At 42.9% G+C, this 21,856-nt stretch overlaps 1 protein-coding gene across 1 annotated transcript; it reads left to right on the top strand.

Annotated features, from left to right (window-relative positions):
* The first annotated feature begins 1,658 nt into the window (after positions 1–1,658).
* On the top strand, positions 1,659–21,223 carry manba (mannosidase, beta A, lysosomal). Its single transcript, XM_011490784.4, has 17 exons — positions 1,659–1,934; positions 7,224–7,318; positions 7,385–7,490; positions 7,569–7,742; positions 10,814–10,937; positions 13,053–13,222; positions 13,304–13,414; positions 13,634–13,785; positions 13,899–14,016; positions 14,438–14,524; positions 15,129–15,296; positions 15,392–15,610; positions 17,488–17,652; positions 17,885–18,029; positions 18,104–18,246; positions 19,956–20,216; positions 20,326–21,223. The coding sequence occupies exons 1-17, from the start codon at positions 1,755–1,757 to the stop codon at positions 20,548–20,550; spliced, it is 2,643 nt and encodes an 880-aa protein (XP_011489086.1). The 5' UTR covers positions 1,659–1,754; the 3' UTR covers positions 20,551–21,223.
* Positions 21,224–21,856: the final 633 nt, after the last annotated feature.

The raw sequence follows: 21,856 nt of genomic DNA, 5'->3' as shown, positions 1-21,856 counted from the left end.
TAAATCTGAGGAGGTCTGTTCATCATAGGTACGCTTAAACTGTCAGAGAAAAATTGTAAAAAAAAAAAATCCAGAAAATCACATTGATTTTTACATAAGTAATTAGTATCGTGGTTGCACGCAAGCCTTTCCTACAAACAACATAAATTATGTTCCTCACAGACATGTGTGTTCTTTAAGAAGTTCTATATTCTCCACGTTTCCTGTATTAATGGTTCCTATTGAACAGGTGAGCTGTATAAACGACACTTATCCATACCCTTAAACAGTCAAGACTGCAACCTCTCTCCCAATACCAACGACGTCTAAGGGACGTCTAAGGACACCGGGGACAAGATTGTTCACCTGAACAAGACTGGAATGAACCCACTTGACGAGAAGAGATCAACTGTTAATCAACTGAAAATCTAGAGAACGGTGAGGGAAACTGCCAAAAACTACACGGAACTGGTCAATGATCTAAAGAGAGCTGGAACCCCAGGACCACGAGTTACTATAGCAACAGACTACATCGTTTTGGATTCAAAACTTGTAGGGCCTCAAAAATACCCCTGCTTACACCAGCAAATGTTTTTTTGGTTGTTTTGTTTTGTTTCGGATTGCTTTTGGTTGTTAAAGATTCAGGTTTTTATTGCCGTTTGCACATACAGTACATCAGAATTTTTCTATGGGATCTCTCAGGTCAGGGTGAATATAAAAAAGGACAAAATTTAAGAAGAAATAAAATAAAATTAGACAAGAGTACAAAGCATAAAATATAAATATGAATAAATAAATATGAATATGAATGTTGCAACGTCCCAATCTTTCAAAAGAATTATTGCACATGTGGAGTTAATTGTTTATAGCACTTATTGTCCTAGCTGGATGGCATGTCATATGAGTCAGTCCAGTCTTCCCTCTCTGATGTCCTGTGCCAGCATTCTGATTGCTGCTGGGAAGAAGCTGTTGTTGAATCTTGTGTAAAGGCTGTTAAGGCTTATCTGGGGAAGAATGCTGAGTTCCATTTGAAGAACATCATACTGACTGGGAAGCATGGGGGTGGAAACATCATGCTTTGGGGCTGCTTTTCTTCCAAGGGGACAGGACAACTGATCCATGGAAAAGAGTCCAATATGGTGAGTTTTTTAGGCAGAAACATCCTTTAATCCCTGAGGATAAAACATGAATCCGACAATGCTCACCAACACATTGTCCAGATAATGAAGGAGCAGGTAAAAAGCATTTCAAGGTGCTGGAGTGGCCAGGCCTGTCTCCAGAACCTGTGGAGGGAGCTGAAAGTTTGCAGCAACAAACCCAAAACATCGCAGAATAACAGCTATTGTCTAAACCTGCAGAAGACCCACACGAAACGTTTGCCCTCTATCATTGACAACCTGGGTTATATTTCAAGATATTGAGGTAAACTTTATTAGTTTTTGACCAAATACTTATTTTCTGCTCCATCATGTAAATTCATTCTTTAAAAATCACAGAATGTGATTTCCTGGATACATTTTTACATCCTGTCTCTCACGGTTGAGTTAAAGCATTAATTAATAAACATGCATGAATAAAATTGATTGCAATATTCTTGGAGTATTTAAAATTTAGTTTTTTTTTATTTTGTACCCATTTTTCCAGCAGAGGTTAACCTCTCGTGTTTTTGTGAACACACTTCCGGGTTGTGATCAGCTGACTGACGGGTCACATGAGGAAGCGTGCTTTCACGCCCTCGGTTCCGGTTTGACGGGGGGTCCTGTGCGGCGCAGAGCATGTATTGGTGCGCGTGCGCGCTGCTGTTCACTGGGGTTTGCTCGGTGTTTTCTCCGGTTCCGGAACAGCTCAGTTTAAGCGGGACGTGGACGCTGTCCGGCCAGGATGGAGCCCTGGTTCTGCCCGCGGTGGTACCGGGCTGCGTGCACTCTGCCCTGCGGCGGGAAGGACTCATCCAGGTGAGACACCTAACAAGATTCTGATCTGGACCGAAAGGTTTTAATATATTAACCGTCTATAGAAACGAATCCTGACGGGATCAATAGTGAAGGACTCGTGCTTGGGGGCGGGGCCACAAAGGGTTATGAAGGGTGACCCCTAAGAGTAAGACCCAGTCTAATGAAACGTGTTTATTTGTGTGTGTGTGGGGGGGGGGGGGGGGGGGGGGTTAGGATTAAAGACACACGTAAAGGAAATTAATCTTGAAATTGCATTTCTGAGTATTTTTTATTGAAATTGTTGTAAATCAGGACCAGATGAAAGTTTGAAAAAGAGACAGAAATGATGCTGGACCGCTCAGAAGCTCCCTGCTCTGAGTAGCTAGAGGTTCAGCTCACAATTTGGAGGTGAATTTCTAAAAAAAAGTACTTTTTTTTACTTTGGCTAAAAACAACATAATTGTATTTAAAAGACCAGTGGGAACACTAACAGATCAAAAGATGAAAGGAGTAAGACTTTAATGCTGAATGTTGAGTTGGGTCCCATTTCTAGTCATTGATGGGATCTGACCATGGACTCTAACCCACAACCGAGCTGTTTCATCATGGACACTCTACCACTGGGCCACTGAGTTTGCTTAAACCAGGGTGTCCAAACCTTTTGCAAAGAGGGTTTTTGGGAGGGGTGAATATTTGTGAGGGCCAACCAGTCAGCTATGGAAGCGATTCTGTAGCATAATTAAAAACAAAAGTCAAAATCAGAAATTAGTTTTCATTTTCTAAATGAAACTGCATTTTTTGATTCAAAATTAAAATGAAAAAGCAATCTACCAAAATGCTTTCACATTTCCTTCCTCAACACTGCTTTTTCTGTCACTTAATTAAATGATAATGAAAATGGTATTTGACATTTCATTTTCTAAAAGTTCTCTCGTAAATTTGTAGCAAAATTCATTTAGAAATGTCTAATTTGACAATTAAAATGGATTAACAGAAATGTTTTTTCATTTTCAAAATGAAGCTGTATCAAAAAATGAAAAATCAATACTTCCAAATGCTTTTTCATTTCTACTTAAAAACCGCTTATTCTGTGTCATAATTAAAACGAAAATGCAAAGAGGGGATTGCATTTTCATTTTAACATCCACCCTGCGAATACTGTTGCATATTTCAATTCAATTTAGCATTTTCCAGAGGGGAGGCGATGACGTCAATGCTATATCCATGTGTCCGACAGACATGCTAGGAGCAGTGCGGCCAGGCTTGTAGCTTTGTGTTAGCGGCAGGGGAGATGGCTTTGTGACGGTTGTGCTCTCCTGGTGATTGTACACAGCTTCTCAGGACTACGTAGCAGCATTTCCACCTTCTGCTGTCATCCTTTGGACGCACCGCGGTTCGTTGAAACTTTCCGGGGGACTAGCTATGTCTTCGGACCGGCAGCCTGATCGCCGAAGCCGGAAGTGCAGATCTGAGAAACTAAACCATCATATGAATTTATGTTTCCAGTGGTGTCCAGACAAAATAACGGATGATGTAATTCCCACATATTTAAATCTATAATGGTTGCCAAATCAGCGCTAAGCTGCAGGAGACCATCTCCTGAATGTGCTTTTCTGCGCTGATTTTGCTGTTCGAGGACAGCTGGGGCCCCATCAACAGCTCAATCAGATTTCGTCTTTAAAAAAAAACCTTTCATCAGCATGAAAGGTTCTATATCATGCAAAATCAACTTCTTGAGCTTTTAAGTGTTATGATGTGAACTCCTCTCTGTAAACATCCCCAAAGTGGTATTTTGATCCATTCATGCATTTCTCAGTATTCCTCTAAAAAGCCGCGCTCTGAGCATCAGCCCCTCCCAACCCACAAAAACGAGCGGGTTCAATGGCAGGCTGGGAGGCCATTCGTTAGGCTGTTTTAAGCCTAACTAGTAATACCAAAAGTAAGACTAGTTAACTAGTGACAGCCAAAAATATGAACTAGTTTATTAGTGGGCCTTATTTGTGCTTACTAGTTAACTAGTGACAATCTAAAAGGCCACTAGTTAACTAGATACATGCACATTTTCTACAAGTTCACTTGTAAGGGTCCTGTAAAGCTAGTGTGACCAAAATCTCATACTAGTTTACCAGTGACATGCAGAATGTTAACTAGTTGACAAGTGAGATGAAGAGATGAAAAATTGCACAAGTTAACTTGGGCAGTGCATAAAGGCGACTAGTTAACTAGTGAGCACATTCAGGGCTCCAGACTAACTTTTTTCACTAGGAGCACAGTGGCCCCCAACTGAAACTTTTAGGGGCACAACCAGAAAATTTATTTATTTTATTTTTATTTTATTTTTATTTTTCCACAATGCGTCAAAAGCAACAAATCTCACAATACAGAATGTGGAAAAAATGGACATCCCAGAAGCAGCTGCTTATTATTAGGGGTCCAGCAATTTAGGGGCGCATACCGTAAATCAACATGCTAACCAAATCTACTAATTTCCACTGTATTACTAATAAATACTTTAATAATAGATGCAGAAATTACAATGTGCTGTTTCAAATTCAGTGTCACATTTTATTCTGCACTTTTGAAGATGCAACAACAGGTAAACTGACAGCACCATCGCTGTCATGACGGTACAAATAGTAAAGAAAACAGATGGAAATTTATCTTTGTGACACTAAATAGGTGCAGCCAAGATGCACAATAAGCGTGTTTGAGATCACCCAGGTGAACTCAACGCTGCGCAGATCACCTGGTGTGTGACATATATTTTTGTTTTTGCTCCAACATCAACTGTCAATCATCACAAAAATATCGCGAGAAAGGGGCGGAGCAAGGGGCAAACCTACCCGGACACAGCTGGAAATTTAGTACTGAACTGACTGAAAGCTGCCCTACAGACTACAAAACAATGCATTATGGGACATGTGTCCTGATGGTTTTTGTAGTGGAGTGATTAATTAAAATAATTTAAAATACCAATTCATTAAAAAAGGCTACATACATCACAAAACATTAAAATAATCATAAAATATATAATAACACAGATCATACTAAGGGGGAGAAGAATATTAAAACTAAATTGAATGTTAAGGACAACTCCAACTTCCTGTCCTTCAGTCTTGCTGCAGATTCGCCTTCATCTCAAACACGTCTATCGTTGCATTTTCCCCAAGTGTTTTCAGTGTGTCTAAGACTAATGTTGTTTTTGCTCGAGCGTGTTTAAAGTTCAAGCCCCGTTAGCTGTCACGCATGTAGGTGTGGGACATTTATTCTCCTCAGCTGACCCGACTACCGCGGGAGCGGTGTGCTGCCGTAACAACCGTGCATAACCGTTTGATGCGCCACCGTAACCGTAACCAAAACCTAAACCTTCCTCCGGGTCTGTGTGACCCAGAGAAAAGTTCAGCACGGACTGCATGTATGTAGAAAATTAGGAGTGAATACATACGTTCTAAAAAGGAAAGTAAGGAACTCCTTAATGTGGTCCGGGGAGGGGGCTGTCAGGTTTCCTGCTTTCAAACCCTGTCATTGTCACGCCCCCAAGAGTCATATACCCCACTGTGATTGGTTGGTCAGCTCCGCGCACGACAATGAAAAAGTGTCTTTCATGCAAACTGGCAGGCCGCATTAAAATTGAACTTTTTCATATTAAGGCAGGGCCGCAAAATATCATCTTGGAGACCGCAAATAGCCCGCGGGCCGCGAGTTTGAGACCCCCCGCTGTAGTCTGGCACTGGTACACTAGCCGCAGGTCGGAAGAATGAATCAATAGTTCGCTTACCCATAGTTCAGACGCACATATCAGGTTGTGATGATATTTGTCTCCGTTTCCTTCCCACAGATGTTTACGCGCAGTCGATTATCTCTAGGCCCCGCCCCCTCCACGCATTTTAGCCACTTACAGTGGCTTTCCCTATTCTTCTCACACGCAGTGGCCGCCTCACACACAGGCATCACGCGAGTGTGTGCTCGCGTTTCATGAGTATGTGCGCGAGTGTGTGTGTCTGCCTGCGTGCGTGTGGGCTTGCGTCTCATTGATTATTTCATTGATCATTGACGTGCCCCTTCCACGTTTAATGTATAAAAAATACGGAGGGTGGGGGAGGCAAATTCACTGGTCGCACATGTGCGACTGGATGTAAAATTCAGTCGCACATTCTCAAATTTTGGTCGCGAAATGCGACCAAATGGTCGCAGTCTGGAGCCCTGACATTACTTTCTTACTAGTTCACCCGTGCATTCTTGTAAAAGTCCCTAGTGAACTAGTGAATAACTAATTGTCTGCTCGTTAACTAGTGTTACCATATGCTAATGTGGAGGAGTGATGTTATCCAGATAAAGCCTTCCTATTGGCTCTGCAGCAAAGCTCCAACATTAACCCTTTCAGTCCATCCCAGTGTTTTTCCCTGTTGATCATTTCAGCCCGCTGGTTTTTTTAAATTATTCTTTAAGAATAAAGATAAATATGTGAAGTAAAGTAATCTTAAATCAATTGTTTGGCGTTTGTAATATTTTCTAAAAATGTTACAAACAGGTCCAGAAAGAGTCTGCACGGGCAGCACCACCCCCAGAGCTAGCGGCGATCGGCCAAATGCTTTCATTCCATGTACGCAAAACACACATCCATCTTTGCAGAAGTTTGGATGTTTGTTTTAATGGATGAAACCCAGACATGATGTCATTGAATGGGCGGCGCCCACAAGGAGTGAAAGGCGGGGCCTCAGAGATCGAGGCATCTTACTTTTAGGTGAAAAAATGAGCTCAGGAAAAAAAATCATTCTTTAGTGTGTCAAAGGGAATATTATCATATAGATGGATAGAGTTTACTCTGAAAGGCTTAAGAACAGCATGATGTAGGCTCTCTGATGTTATATACCATTCATGATTAAATGCTTACTGTAAATTTCTCAATGTAAATCATGTGAACAGGAAAATAACAAATAATTCTCTTATTCAGATGTACAATCTCCTGTGGTTTTGATCAGGGAAACAATTAAATTTGTTCCTCTTCCTTGGCCCTATAGACTCTGAAGATCAGGTGGCCACAGTTGTTGCCACATGTTTACATCTTCATATAACGTCATTTAGCCAATTCCAATCAGGAAATCATACACACAGTTTTTGGATACTCGTGGGGCCATGTATTATAGATTTTCTGACAAGACCCTGTGGGCCAGACTTTGGACATGCCTGGATTAGACCCTCCCTCATCTTAGATCACATTTCAATGATGTGTTGAGTAAGAATGTTTCTTCTGTGGTGCAACTAAAAATATTAAGACCCGAGAAATTGAAGCTCCTCCCCCCTTTCCAGGATCCTTATTTCAGGTTTAACGACGTGTCGTACCGTTGGATTGCTCTGGAAAACTGGACGTACTCGACCACGTTTGCGGCGTCTGCCCACCTCAGGTCAGATGCAAACTTTTTCTTCTCAGTACTTTTAGGACCTGCAGCTGACATTTTTCTGACCTTCAGGAGCAGACAGGAAGTGGAGCTTATCTTTGACGGCGTGGACACTGTGGCATCAATAACCCTAAATGGGAACTTAGTTGGGAAAACGGACAACATGTTCCGTAGATATGTAAGTCCGCTGAGAAGGTTTCCTCATTTCCACGTCCATGCTCCTCCTTCCTGTAAGGCTGTTTTTTTTCTGGAGCAGGACTTCTCCGTTCGGGAGCTACTGAAGGAAGCGGACAATCTGCTGCAGGTCCAGTTCCTGTCTCCGGTGGTGTACGCCTCTGAGCGCAGCAAAGCACATCAGTCCTACAGAGTCCCTCCTCAGTGTCCTCCAGACGTTCAGAAGGGTGAATGTCACGTAAACTTCATCCGAAAGGTAAGGAGGCCTCACCTCCTCTTCCTCTGCCTCAGAATGTGTTTGCAGGGTGTTCTGATCCATTGACTGTTTAAGAGAACTGGACTCAGCGCAACGTCACCCATTGAAAACGCTTTACTTCCAGCTTTAACCAAATGAAGTCAATTTAGTCGGCACTTTTTCCATGATGCAGACACCACCATGTTGGAGCCAGACGACGTCAGTAAGCAGGGATTGGTCTGAATTAGTCTAAAGCTACGGACACACCAGGCAAGAACGTCCATTTAGTCAATGGAGTTCACAAGCAGCTTCTTATTCTGTCCTTCTTCTACCAATTAGTAGCACGTCTGCCTCCTACAGCTGGAGGAGATTTGGTGCGAAAATTCAAATCTTGTGAATCTTGAATCCTTGAATGAAAGATTTAGTCATATAATTCTAGCCAGGTACAAACTGCAATTTTTCATTTCTCCTCCATGATCAATTTTTGAACCATTGGTACTTCTGTGAAATAAAAGGAACTCCATCCAGATGTCACTACCAAATCTCAGTCCCTGATTGGTCAAACTTCAATCTAGATTACCTTTCAACATGGGTTCAATGGACACACCTTGTCCATGTAGAGCCCAAAAACTGTCTTAAAAATGTGCGTAGCTACACGTAAATGCAAGAATTTTGAATGAGAAAGCCTGAAACCTGCATTTACAAAGGGTTTTTATTCAATGTGGTTCCTTGAACGCTTGTTGCTGAGGGCGGTGTGAACTTGTTTCTATGGTAACCACTCTCACCGATCTGGAGTGAGCTTTCCACACCCCTATGACTTTACACGAAAGCTGTCAAATGTTTTGAACGTTCAACGGAAGTCCACTTACTTTTTATTGAGGCATTTGATTGGTCGGTTTAGAACTTGATGCTATGGTTTGGAATGCCAAGTGGGAGCGGTCACTCAAGTCTAGTTCTCATAAACAGTCAAAGGTTAGGTCACTCTTTTGTCTTTGAAGGTTTAAAGCTTTTAATAACTTTTTTAATGTTTGCGTTACTTGAAAATAAAGAAGCAGCGGAAAGAACCACAGAGGAAGTCTGAAGTCAGATCCCACTTTTTAAACGCTTACCTTCATCGCCAAAACAATGAATCCAGTCAATTTCAGTTTACAAGTTTAGTTATTGTACACATTTTATTTAATTTCTCACTTTACACAGAAAGTTTTTTTTTGTGTTGTTCTTAAAACACTTCATATGATGAGTGGTAGAGAGTGAACAGAGAGGAAATCTCCATTTTAAAAAGTAAAGTCGGAATTTTAAATGTGTGCATAAACTACTGTAAAGAAAAGAATTCTTTAGATTTTTAGCCCTTGTGCTATCTTAGATGACCCCCCCCCCTTGCATTGACGTGTTCTCCCTACCATGACAAAGGTGGATAAAGGTGGAAAGATTTCATGTAATCCATGGACACCAGTGAAGATCACAAATCATTGAAGAAAAAAGGTTCAGAGCACTGTCTAGTGGGTCTAGATCAGTGTTTTTCAACCTTTTCTGAGCCACGGCACACTTTAACCTTAAAAAAAATCCCGCGGCACACCAGCATCCCAAAAATTTAAAAAAAGAAGGATAAACTCATAGTCTGTATGGATCTACAGCCCCTGCACAATCTCACATGCATTTTTGAGATAATTGTTGCAGAAAAAGCTGGAAACTGCAGCTGTTTTTTTTCTAAAAGATTCAATAAAAGTTAAGTTAGAAGATTTAAAAATAGTTTGATGTGTGTTCGTTGGTTTCAAGACGTCTAACAACAGATCTCCTTGTGCCCTGTCACTCTCACAACCCAATGCATCATGGGAGATGTAGTGCATAAAACGGCTGGAGATCGGTTTTCGGAGCTTCATTGTTTTGTTCACTTGTTCCACGGTCTGACACCGGATTCTGTGGAAAGCTACACCGCTAAAGACGAGCTTTAGCTGGTATTTTTGTTAGAACTGAGCGACTTTACGAGCTAAATCGGGACAAGGAAGTGAAGACTTTAAGCACTTCTGATTGGTCAGACTGATGACATGTGATTAAGCCCCTCAAGAATGATTGGTGGAGACAGTTAAAGCGGCGGGACTTTTCCCAAATACAGCCGAAGCTGCAGCTGAATCGCGGTACGGTCATTCTTATCAAAATGTCTTTAATAAAATAAAATAAACGCAAAGAAAAAGAATTTTAAGATCTTTTATATTCCTAACTCCTCAGTGTTTTATCATGGCCTGTTTGGATGAACACAGAGCTGAAATCCTGGAGATGGGAAATGTTTTTAGATCAGTTAATGAGGGCAATTTTCCACGGCACACTTGACCATCTCCCGCGGCACACTAGTGTGCCGTGGCACACTAGTGTGCCGCGGCACACTGGTTGAAAAACACTGGTCTAGATGACCCCACTCCCAATGGTAAAGTGCCTAGGATAGCACAAGGGTTAAAAGAACTTATCCTACTGTTGATACTGAGACTAAAAAGGCTGCTCTCTCATCACCTCCATCTATCCCTCTGCATTTTCCCCGCTCACACCTCCACCCTCATGTCCTTCTTCTCTGCGAACCACCACTGTTCGTCCTCTCAACGTGTCCAAACATCTCCATCTGCTTCCCTGTATTTATGTCCAGAACATCGACCATTATCTGTTCCTCTGATGGATTCTTTCCTGATCTTCTCCATGTCTCCCAAAGAGAACCTCAACATCTCCAGCTCTGCTTCCTGTCTCTGCATCCCAGCCTCTAAACCAACAACATGGCTGCTCTCACCATCAAAATGGTGAACACCTTATAGGTTATAGTGCACTAAGTAGTGAGTGATGAAGGAATTTGGTCCCAGACTTGGTTTCATTTTCAAAACTTCAATTGTAAAACATGCAGGTGCCATTCTAAATGCAGAAATAAACATTGAAAACTGTGAAAAACCTTGAAATGGTTCATACGTTTTTCCTTCATTTCCATCCTTCTGGATTTAAACTTCAGCTCTTTCAGTTGATAGTTTTCACTGGAGCAGCATGTGGGGGCAAAATATAACCCTTTAAGTTATTCCAATAGGTTTTATGACTAATGAACCCAATCTTTACGTCAGGAGCAGAGCTCGTTCAGCTGGGATTGGGGGCCTTCCTTTCCCACCATGGGGCTGTGGAGAGACGTACGGCTGGAGGGGTTTGATGCTCTGCAGCTTCAACAGCTCTCATACCTTCCTCTGTACAGTAGGTTTCATCTCATCCTCTTCCTCACAGGAAACAGTCTGAACTGGATTGTTTATTAAAAAAAAACCCACATTTTTATGTTATGAATGTCATTAAATAGCACCAACAATCATGTAACAAGTTAGAAATAATAAACGTGTGTTTTCTTACAGCAAACTGAGTCCTGTAGAGTTTTCTGAGGATTGTGATGGTTTTGGAAAAGTTTCAGCTGCAGCTGGGTAGAGGTTTCTGTGCTCCAGGAACCACTTTAGTTTGAGATGTTTGGACCCTGAGCTCACACCCCAGAACCACAGAAACGGTTACTGTCACCGCTCTCTGCTTTAGATTGCTTTATCCTAAGAATAAAACAAATACTTAGTGTATTTTTTTTCTGGTGTCAAACCAGATTTCATCAATAAGTGATTCTTTCTCAAATTTCTCCTCCTTTCTCAAATGTGGACCAGCAAAGAAAGATTTCTAAAAGATCAGTTCATCCTCTAAAGGTGAAAGGCTGTCGAAGGCTCCACATGTCAAAGACGAAAGTATTGAAAGAGTTGGCTTGTCTTTTGGCTAGACTGTGGCATAGTGGTTAAGTGGTTAGCACCCTTCCTCACAGCAAGAAGGCCCTGGTTCCAATGCCGGCTGGCTCCTTTCTGTGTGGAGTTTGCATGTTCTGGCATGAATGTGTGGGTTTCCCCCCACAGTCCAACAACCTGCTTCATAGGTTAACTGCAGAGAAGGAGGGGTTAAGGGCAGGGATGCCCAGTTTAGCTTAGTCTGTTTAATGTAGTTTAGCAATCAGTTACTGTATTTTATGACTGATTTTGAGACGATTTTTCTGTAATTTTGGGCTGTATAAATAAAATTGAATTGACTTAATTGGTGTCACTAAATTGCCCCTAAGTGTGCATGTAAGTGGACACCTATCCCAGCTGCTTTACCAAACAGTAGCTGGGATAGGCTCCAGCAACCCTGTGACCCTGAAAGGGATTCAGCGGGTTGTGAAAATTGATGGATGTTATACGCCACAGCGATGAGCATATTAGCTCCGCCTCCCTACTCTGCTGTTTTGGACTGTTCACCAGCGTTCAGCAGCAACACTCTGATTCAACTCAATTGAGTGAAATCTAAAAATGGATCCTGCGCAGCAATATTCTTTCTGGAAATAAACTAAAATATTCAGTAAAAAGTGAGGCTGCAGACTGTTTCCATGCAGACAGTTTATCAGAATTTGATCCGATCTCAGCGATGTTTGGTGGATTCTCCTTTTTAATGTTTTTTTTTCATTTAAGGTTTGAGTTTCTGTTGTGAGAGTTTGAATAAATGCGTGTAACTGTGCCCCCTGTAGCTACCATAACCGTTCAGCCTGGAACTTCTGTTCGGGGTCCTTTCGACTAAAGGTAACGTCACACTACGGTGACGCACTACACTACACTACACACACTACACCACTTAAACAAACTACGTACGTCGAGATCGGCTCCGGCTCTACAAATTTTCATTTCACGTTCCCTTTTGTAACTTAAAGTTATTATCCGTCATAAATTGTGTCTGACAATATTCTTTGTAATTTTTATAAAGAGATTTTGCCACAATCCACTTGTTATTCCAGTTTAAGTTCAGCCGTGGCTGAAAATGTTGTCAGCACGGCTAAATGTTGTTCTTCCGGATCTGTTCTGCCAATAATAAAGCACTGGGTGCACGGATTAAAAAAACTACAAGCAAACATACATTTAATAATAATAATAACAATAATAAGGGCACGTTTGTTTACATTGGACTTCATAATTTCTTCTTCTATGGTAGTATCATAATTTGTCCAGACCAATCACTGTCTGACACGTCATCGGACCAACGGACAGCCAATCACATAATGTGATGTCAGCACTAGTCCCAGGACCCCAAACGGAAGTTCCAGGCCGAACGGTTATGGTACCTACACCCCCAAAAAATGAGCAACGACCCCCCCCAAGCTAAACTCCTGTGGGGTTTATGCGTCGCCACGGCGGCGCTTGGCTGCACTTCCCTCGCTGAGGCTGAAGTGCTCCACTGGAGTTCAGCTTTGAGTTTCCTCTGGGGCGTTGGCCCTGCTGTTGTTTATAGTCTGTAATCTGACAGTCTTTTCTGTTCATGCAGATGGGAGCGGGTCTCAGTGGGGGCTGCAGGTGGAGCTCCTCATTGATGCGGTTCGGACCACGGGGGTTCAGGTCACCTTTTCCATCTCAGAGCTGGGTTTGGAGCAGGTCTTCCAGACCCAGTTCCTTCCAGGGAGGACTAAGAGAACGTTCACTTTTAACATCGAGAAGGTGCTGAGTCAGGCATGCTGAGGCCATTTTTGTGTGCAGTAAAGTTCCTTTAGGTTAAAAAGAAAGTTTTCCTTTCTGCAGAGCAGCAGAGTGAAGCTCTGGTGGCCAAGTGGACACGGGGACCAGCCCTTCCATTTGCTCTCTGTCAGAGTGTTTGTGGATGGATCCTTGATGCTGGACAGAGAGGTTAAGGTCAGCCTCACTTGTGATCATTAAAGCTCATAGACTTTGAATGATTCGTAGGCTGTGGTGAAGTTCATTTATGCTTTTAAAGCCCAGACTAAAGTTGCTGATCCAGATCGTAAATTTCCGGTCATGGGATGTCGTGAAAGCTCCGACCTAAACTGAGTCTGAGGATCTTGTTTTCTCTTACTTCTCAGTGTGAAAGTCTGACCTCCGTCTTTGCTGCAGGTCTATTTTCGCACCGTGGAGCTCATCCAGGAGCCCATCCCTGGATCTCCAGGCTTAAGCTTTTACTTTCAAATCAACGGGAAGCCAATTTTCCTGAAAGGCTCCAACTGGATCCCAGCGCACGCCTTCCAGGACCAAGTTACCCCTGCTGTGTGAGTGCGGGTTCTTATGAAAAACAACCTTTCTTTTGTCTTTTTGGTTTATGACATGACAATTAGAAGAATCAATGGATGGACGAGACCGTCTCTGTGTGTTTGTGTTGCAGCCTGAAGAACCTGCTCCGGTCGGCGGTGGATGCAAACATGAATGCTCTCCGGGTCTGGGGGGGCGGTGTGTATGAACAGGATCTGTTCTATGACATGTGCGATGACATGGGGATCATGGTAAGCAGTTGATTCACTTTAAAGGAGCTGAGAGAGAATTGAAAATCATTGAATTCAGGAGAACAGGAGGTCAGAGCAAAGATCCCAGCAGATGACAGACATTTTAAGAAACGCTGTCTCATGGAAACAGTGTGGGAAAAGGAAAAAACTCTGCTGCAGCTGCCTCCTCCTCAGTGCAGTGGACAGCGTTAATAAAAAGTTAAATGATAGAATCCTGAAAAGGTCAGAAGATGCCCCCCCCCCCCCCATGCTTTTCTTCAAAACACCTGAACGATTAAAATATGGAACGTTTTCAAAGTGTTTTAATCTGTTTGATCTAAATCTGTTTGTTGGCTCAGACGTCCGATTGTTGGACAGACGTTTTTGGACAGAAGGCCACGTTAGCGAGCATGCTGCTGAAAGCTGTCCTCTTGCTCCTCAGGTCTGGCAGGACTTCATGTTTGCCTGCGCCATGTACCCCACTGAGGCTGACTTTATCCAGACGGTCAGAGAGGAGGCCGTCCAGCAGGTTGGTCCATGTGAAATTTTCCTTCTGCTGAAATGTGTGAAGCTGTCTTTCAAGACCAAAACAATGTTTGGGGTGTTTCTAACATGGTCTGGTGGTGTTTTCTGACGATGGAGGACATTTAGGAAGATAATTAATTTCAAAATTACATCTAATTTAAAATGTTGTCAGCAGACTAAAAATGCAGTAAGAGGAAGATGGTATTGGTGACTGGGCGGCCCACAAGCTCCCTGCGCCGCTCCGCTCCGATGCATCCACTCGTAGACGACCATGTAGATCCACGCACGTCTTTGTTTTCCTCCCTGAGCTGGCATTCGAAAACTCCAGTGGTGCTCGCCATTTTTGTTGCACCAGAAAGGTTAGGTTGGGGGTCTGAGGGGCTCTAAGCTGGCAGGAGACATTGCAAACAAATGGGTGATGGGATCCTGCTCATAACTCCTGTCGCTCTGCAGGAACTATGTCTCAGAAAATTGTTTTGTATTTTGCCTAAAATGGCATTCACTTACAACAGATCAATAGATGATTGGAGTGGGGCTTTCAGCACATTGAAAAAAGTTGTCTTTCTTGCACTCAGAAGGAATGTCCTTTTTCTTTTGAACCCTGTCAGGTTGGGCGTCTGAAGTCTCACCCTTCCATCATAATTTGGAGCGGCAACAATGAAAACGAAGCTGCTTTGGCAACAAACTGGTTCAACATATCCGCCTCCCAGCGGCCAGTGTACGTCAAAGACTACGTGACGCTTTACGTGGACAACATCCGGAAGATTGTACAGAAGGTGACTGTAGGGCAAGGACTTCTCAGACGTGGTCCCTTTGCTGAAGAGTTTGGGTTTTCCTGATCAATCCGGTTAAAACCTGTTAAAACCTGCAGGAGGACCCCAGCCGTCCCTTTCTCGTCTCCAGCCCCACGAACGGGGTGGAGTCAGAGCAGGAGGGGTGGGTGGCTGCAGACCCGTACAACCCTCACTACGGAGACGTCCATTTCTACAGCTACCTGTCAGACTGCTGGGACTGGACCACATTCCCTCGGACCCGCTTCGCCTCTGAATACGGCTTCCAGTCCTGGCCTTCGTTTTCCACCCTGCAGCCTGTGAGTGAGCTTTGCTGCTCGTCTTCATTCGCAGACAAAAGCACAGCTCCCCTACAGGGTTTTCTGATCTGCAGCGAGCACCACAATCCCAAAAAATCAAGTTGACAAACAAACCCACAATGAAAAGGGTTTGCCATTACTCCAGACTACGACAGAGTATTCATTTCACGATAATAAAGTCATACATTTATGGGAAAAAAGTCGTAATTTTACAGGATTAAACCCGTAAAATGATGAGAAAAAGGTTCTTTTACGAGATTAAAGAGAAAAAAGTCATAATTTTACATGGAAAAGGCATTTTTTGATAAAGGAAAGCTAACTGGCTGTGTTATCCTCAGTCCACGCTACATGGCGACTGAATTCATCAATGCAGCCATTTATGGTGATGCCATAAAGCTTTGGTCAGTCATACAAGTCCATGTGCCATAATGCATGTGGACTTTACTGCCTGCTGGACGGAAATTCACTCCTTGTGGGTCAAGAATCTTCGTCTGAAGAGTTTCCTGCAAATTCTTTTCCATATCCTCATACCTAATATAAAACAATGCTGACTGAATAAAATAGTTGGGAACCCATGTTGAGGTAACCACTTACAATGCGCTGGAATCTCGCACAGAAACTCTGTGTTGATTCTTTTTTGTTGTAGTTTCTATTTTTGTAGGTCAGCAGCCTTTTGCCACATACATTTTTACTTTAATTTTTAAAAGGTTATAGACCTTTATTACATCTGAACCTGACTAATGATTATAACCATCCAGCAACTTGTTGCTTAATGCTGTTTCATGTTTTACCCCCCTCACCCTCTATAATCACCCTCCTACCCCCCCTCTCTCTAACGTCCCTCTCTCTTCTTCCCTTCTTTCCTTTTCCGTCCGGTCCAACACCAAAGATTTTCAAACATGGTTGAAATGAATAAAGTTTGGCCTCAATTACAAAAGGGGTTTGTTCAGTCATACCTTTGGTTTGTCTGAAGATTAATAACCCCTGTTGGTAACATAAAATATGTCCAACACAAGAGGCCCTTAGTTCTCATCTGTCTGCCCAGCTGTTGGACAGGACAAGTAAAAAAACTTTAAATCTCCATTTAGAATTGATGTAGTTATGAATTTATTATCATGAAATATAGATTCTTTTTCTCATACTTCCACAAGTTTATTCTCAAAAAATGTCGACTTTTTTCTCCTAATTTTACGAGTTTAAAATGTGTAAAATGACGATTTCTTTCTCAGAATTTAATGAATTTATTCTTGTAAATGTATTTATTCTTTACTTTTAATGAGGCCCCGATACTTGGTCGTACAAAACGACAACAAAACAAAAATACAGGCGAGTAAAACAAACAAACAAACAAATCCAATCTAAACACCAAAAAAGGGATTCAGATGAGACAAAAACAAACACAACAATCCAAGTGGGATTGTAGAGAAAACGTGAAAGCCAACTAAAGAAAACAACAAACATGACAATTTTAATGTGACAACTCAAACACTACAACAAATTGAGAGCGATCACACAAATATGGCAATAGAAAACAAGCAGAAATCTGGTTATGACAAACAAACAAATCAACAACCCAAAAATAAAAAACTAAACACATAAAATCCAGAGAAAACAACAAAAGAAATAAAATAAAATAAATGAAACATGCTTCACACAGTCTATCAACAGTTCAAACATGACAACAAAATGCTCTAAAACATGACACCCATAAACAAATGACACAAAAAAATCCATCTAAACATGAAAGCAACACAGCAGTCCAGTAAACGACAAACACGCAGATAAAAAACAATACCATGAATGAATCAAAGAAGTGACCGTTTGTTCTTAAAAAGGTCGATTTGACCTGAACTGCCTTTCCGTCTGTCCCGCTGCAGGTTTCTGTTGGAGAGGACTGGAGTTTTGACAGTCGCTTCACGTCGCACCGTCAGCACCACCAGAGCGGCAACCAGCAAATGCTGGAACAGGCGGCGCTGCACTTTCACCTCCCGAACGCCACTGACCTTCTGAGGAGATTCACCCAAACCCTCTACATCACTCAGGTAAGCCACACCCACTTCATCATATCTGGAAGGAAATGTTTTCAGCCTGCTGAAGGTTCCAGAGCTTTCCGTCTCTTCTCAAGCACGACACAAACAAACCCAGACCTGCTGAAGCAACCACAAAAAAACATATTGAATGAACTCATAATTCCAAGCCTAAGATGTAGAAGGGATGTTCCGCGTCCCTCACTGCTGGGGTTTTGATTCTGCTGCTGTGCTGCTTCATGTGCAGGTCATGCAAGCACAGTGCGTGAAGGCTCAGACGGAGTTTTACCGGAGCAGCCGCAGCCAAGTTGTGGGGGGCAAAGGTCACACTATGGGCGCCCTCTACTGGCAGCTGAACGACATCTGGCCGGCGCCGTCCTGGTCGTCTTTGGGTGAGTGTCTGCCTCTTAGCTGCTGCAGGCGTGGCAGCGTGGACCATGACTCCGCCCTGTTCCTCTGGAGGCAGAGTTCGGAGGGAAGTGGAAGATGCTGCATTACTTTGCGAGGAGCTTCTTCGCCCCCCTTCTTCCCGTTTCCGTGGAGGACGACGGCGCCCTGATCATCTATGCGGTCTCGGACCTGAGCGCTGACCTGAAGCTCAGAGCAGTGGTACGTTCCTCTGAAACACCACAACCTCAATGAATCTCTGCTCTTTTACCTGTTGAAATTTCTCAACTCTGTTTTTTGATGCTATTTATTACCTATTATAATCTGTCCCTCCTTATTATTGTCTTGTTTTTGGAGCTATGGTAACAAATCAATGTCCCAGTGGTGGGATCGGTTAAAGTTCTATCCATCTAAAGCTGTCAAATAATCTATTCTGAATTTCTGCTTAAAAAAGTCAGGATTTCTTCAACAATACAAGTGTGAATTATTTGTTGTTTATATCAGTGGTCCCCAACCTTTTAGCGCCACAGACCGGTATGACGTCACAGCAAGTTTTCACAGACCGGTCTTTAAGAAGTAGGCGGAGACTATTTTAACGCTACACTGAAGGAGGAACAGATATGTGACAAGATGAACACCAAGCTTTTATTTTGACACGCGCAACATTAAACATCGCACAGGTGTCATCCTCCTCTCCCCTTCCCACACTCATGGTGCAAAAAAGAAGTACTGTCTTTTAAATGTAACTTTCTTTTTTTGGAAGTTGAAGGCTCCTCTTCTGCCTCCTGGCTGAGCCTTTTCCCTTTTATCATAAAAACTTTCCAAAGATGTTTGTTTTTTACTCATTTTGCTAGCTCCTGGGTTTTATTTTAGCGTAACCTATCATGTGACCGAGAAGAGCGCCTTGGCCTGCGTCAAGAGAGACATAGATGGATGGAACAGAGAATCGGGCTATTTTTCAAAATAAAACATCTTTCGGACTGCACGGTGGCGTAGTGGTCACAGCAAGAAGGGACCTTGACCAAAACATCAACAGAGGACCTTTCTGTGTGGAGTTTGCATGTTACCCCCGTGCATGCGTGGGTTTTCTCCGGGGACTCCAACTTCCTCCCACCATCCAAAAACATGCTTCATAGGTTGATTGGTCAACCTAAATTGTCCCTAGGTGTGAATGTGAGAGTGTGTGGGTGTGTGATTGTGGATATTCTAACCTGCAACAGACTGGCGACCTGTTCAGGGTGTCCCCTGCCTTCGCCCACAAGTGGCCGGGATAGGCTCCAGCAGCCCCATGACCCCGAAAGGGAATAAACGGTAGAAGATGAATGAAACATCTTTCAGATTCCGAAATAAGTAAAACGGAAGTAATGTAAGTTATTTATTCTTTCTGTGCGGCCCGGTACCAAATGACCCACGGACCGGTACCGGTCCTTGGCCCAGGGGTTGGGTCAGCTCTAAACGGTTTCCTCAGCTGCTGGACAGGACAAGTTAGATGAATAACTAAATAGATTCATACATACATACATACATACATACATACATACATACATACATACATACATACATACATACATACATAAGGGATAATATAGTTTTTTTTGGTTCCAGCTTTTGTTGCTAAAAGTTCTCAAATGTTTTTTTTTTAAATGATCTCCATGAAATGTGGCTGAAAAATGAACTTTTTAGTGATTTTGTTACAAGTTTAATGTTCTCCCTTCAAAATAAAACGATCTAAATCCGTTCAGATCACAGGGATTCCTTCCATAAGCAGGTATTAAACAGTAACTGATCATCATTTGTCACTGTGGAAAGTGGAGCAGTGACTCCACCCCCTTCACAGTGGGGTGTGTGTATGAAGTCAGGCGGGGGTTGACCTTTGACCTCAGCCATGATGAAAGCCTTCATTTTCCGTTTGCTGCCACTTTCTGTGTCAGGTGACCGTGCACTCCTGGGCTTATCTGGATCCAGTCTGCAGCAGGACTTCGGACCTGCGGGTTGTTCCTGGAGGCAGCGCTGCGGTGCTCTACAGGCAGCCCGTCGCGACCCTGCTGGCAGGGTGCGGGCGCTGCACCCGCCTCACCTGCCTGCTGACCTTTCACCTGGAAGACAGCGCTGGCATCCAGCAGGGCTCAAACAACTACCACTTCTTGTCCTCCCCCAGGGAGGCCGAGGGGCTGCAGAGAGCCAACATCACGGTAGCCGTCTCAAACCTCTAAGATCATTGAGCTCCAAAGAAAATAATCCATTCCTGCAGAAGGTCATGTGACCCATGTCCATGTTCATGCTGCCTCCCCCCCCCCACAGGTGAAGGTGCAGCAGGATGGTGGCGGCTTGACCGTGACCCTCCAGTCCTCCTCCATAGCAGCTTTTGTGTGGCTGGACGTGGGAAACATCCCGGGCCGCTTCACCGCCAACGGCTTCTTGATGCTTTCCAGGAACAAGACTGTTGGCTTTGAGCCGTGGCGCCCCACCAGTGCCGCAGAACTGTCACGGTCCCTGACCGTCACCACTCTGAGAGACGTTTACTGACCAGGCACTCGTGGGGGAGCGGGGTGTTGCCCTGAACCAGAATGCTGGTGGAAGTTTTGAGCGGGACTCCGAAATGTGCCAGAGGTGTTGGAGGTGTGCTCTCTGAGTGGCTTTCTTCTCTCATCTGTTCACCTAAACTTGAGTCACAAAGGAAGTGGGTTCAGTATTAACCTTTGACCTTGATGGTACACCATGCTCTCTGACAGATGATCACACTTTCACAATCAGTTTCAGCTCATCTGAAACACAGCAGTGATCCTTCATTCCTTTGAATGAACATTTGAAGAAAGAAACCTGTGATGAAGAATGATTAAAGTGCATTTAAGATGGAAACAGAAGATTTGATTTTTGCAGCTTCAGGCTTGAGTCTGCTATGCAATGACATGATTCTGCAGATGAATGCTGCTGGTTTTTATGTCAGATGTGTCTTTGAATGTCTGGTTATGGTCATTCCAATGTCACTTATATGATTGTATTCTAATGACAGACTTTTTTTTCTCCCAAAGTGCTACATCAGGGTTACATTTTTACCACAAAATCCATTAATTTGTGTCAAAGAATGAGAGAACTCAGACAAAAATCACGTTCAACTGAATTTATACTGTTTAACAAAAGATTTCCTTTTTATTAATACTATTAGTGAAATTTATTACTAATAAATTTAATGGATACATTTGTGTAGCCAGTTTATTTCTGCGTATTTCAAGGATTTAAAAAGTCCTACTCCGATCATCTTTTATAAAAGCTTTCACAGTGGTCTTTTAATTATGGTTATGATAGATTTTAGCCCAAATCAAAAAACTTGTTTAGGACATAGTTTCTGTAGACCAACAGGAGATCATTGGAAATTCACCTCGACTCCATTTCCAATTCTTCATTTGTCTCCATGGTCTCTACTTGCTTACAGCCCTCACACCGCCAACCTAACATTACTGGTGCAACAAAAATGGCGAGCAATTCTGGTGCTATCCAGTCGTTAGTCATGTTAGATCCAGATTCCAGCTCAGATGAGGAAAATGAAGACGTACATGGATCTGTTTGTCTGCAAGTGGATGCATCAGAATGGAGCACAGCAGGGAGCCCAGTGTATTTTCTACATCACAAGATCTTTTTCAAACAGTATTTTTTAACTGCTCCTGGTTCACAACAATTTGAAAAAACACCAACTCAGAAATGCGATTTTAATTACCTTTCATCATCAGAAAAATGCCACAAGTTTTATCTGCACTTCTAAAAGCTGCCACAAGGGGTCGACAAAATCACGGCTCATTTTAAAGTAAAACAGTTTCTATTATTTTTTACTTAT

This window comes from Oryzias latipes, chromosome 22, assembly GCF_053564925.1.
Source record: "Oryzias latipes strain Hd-rR chromosome 22, Olatipes_Hd-rR_3.1".
NCBI classification, from domain to species: domain Eukaryota; kingdom Metazoa; phylum Chordata; class Actinopteri; order Beloniformes; family Adrianichthyidae; genus Oryzias; species Oryzias latipes.
The sequence above is the reverse complement of the archived record's forward strand: the minus strand, read 5'-3'. Positions and strand labels throughout refer to the sequence as shown.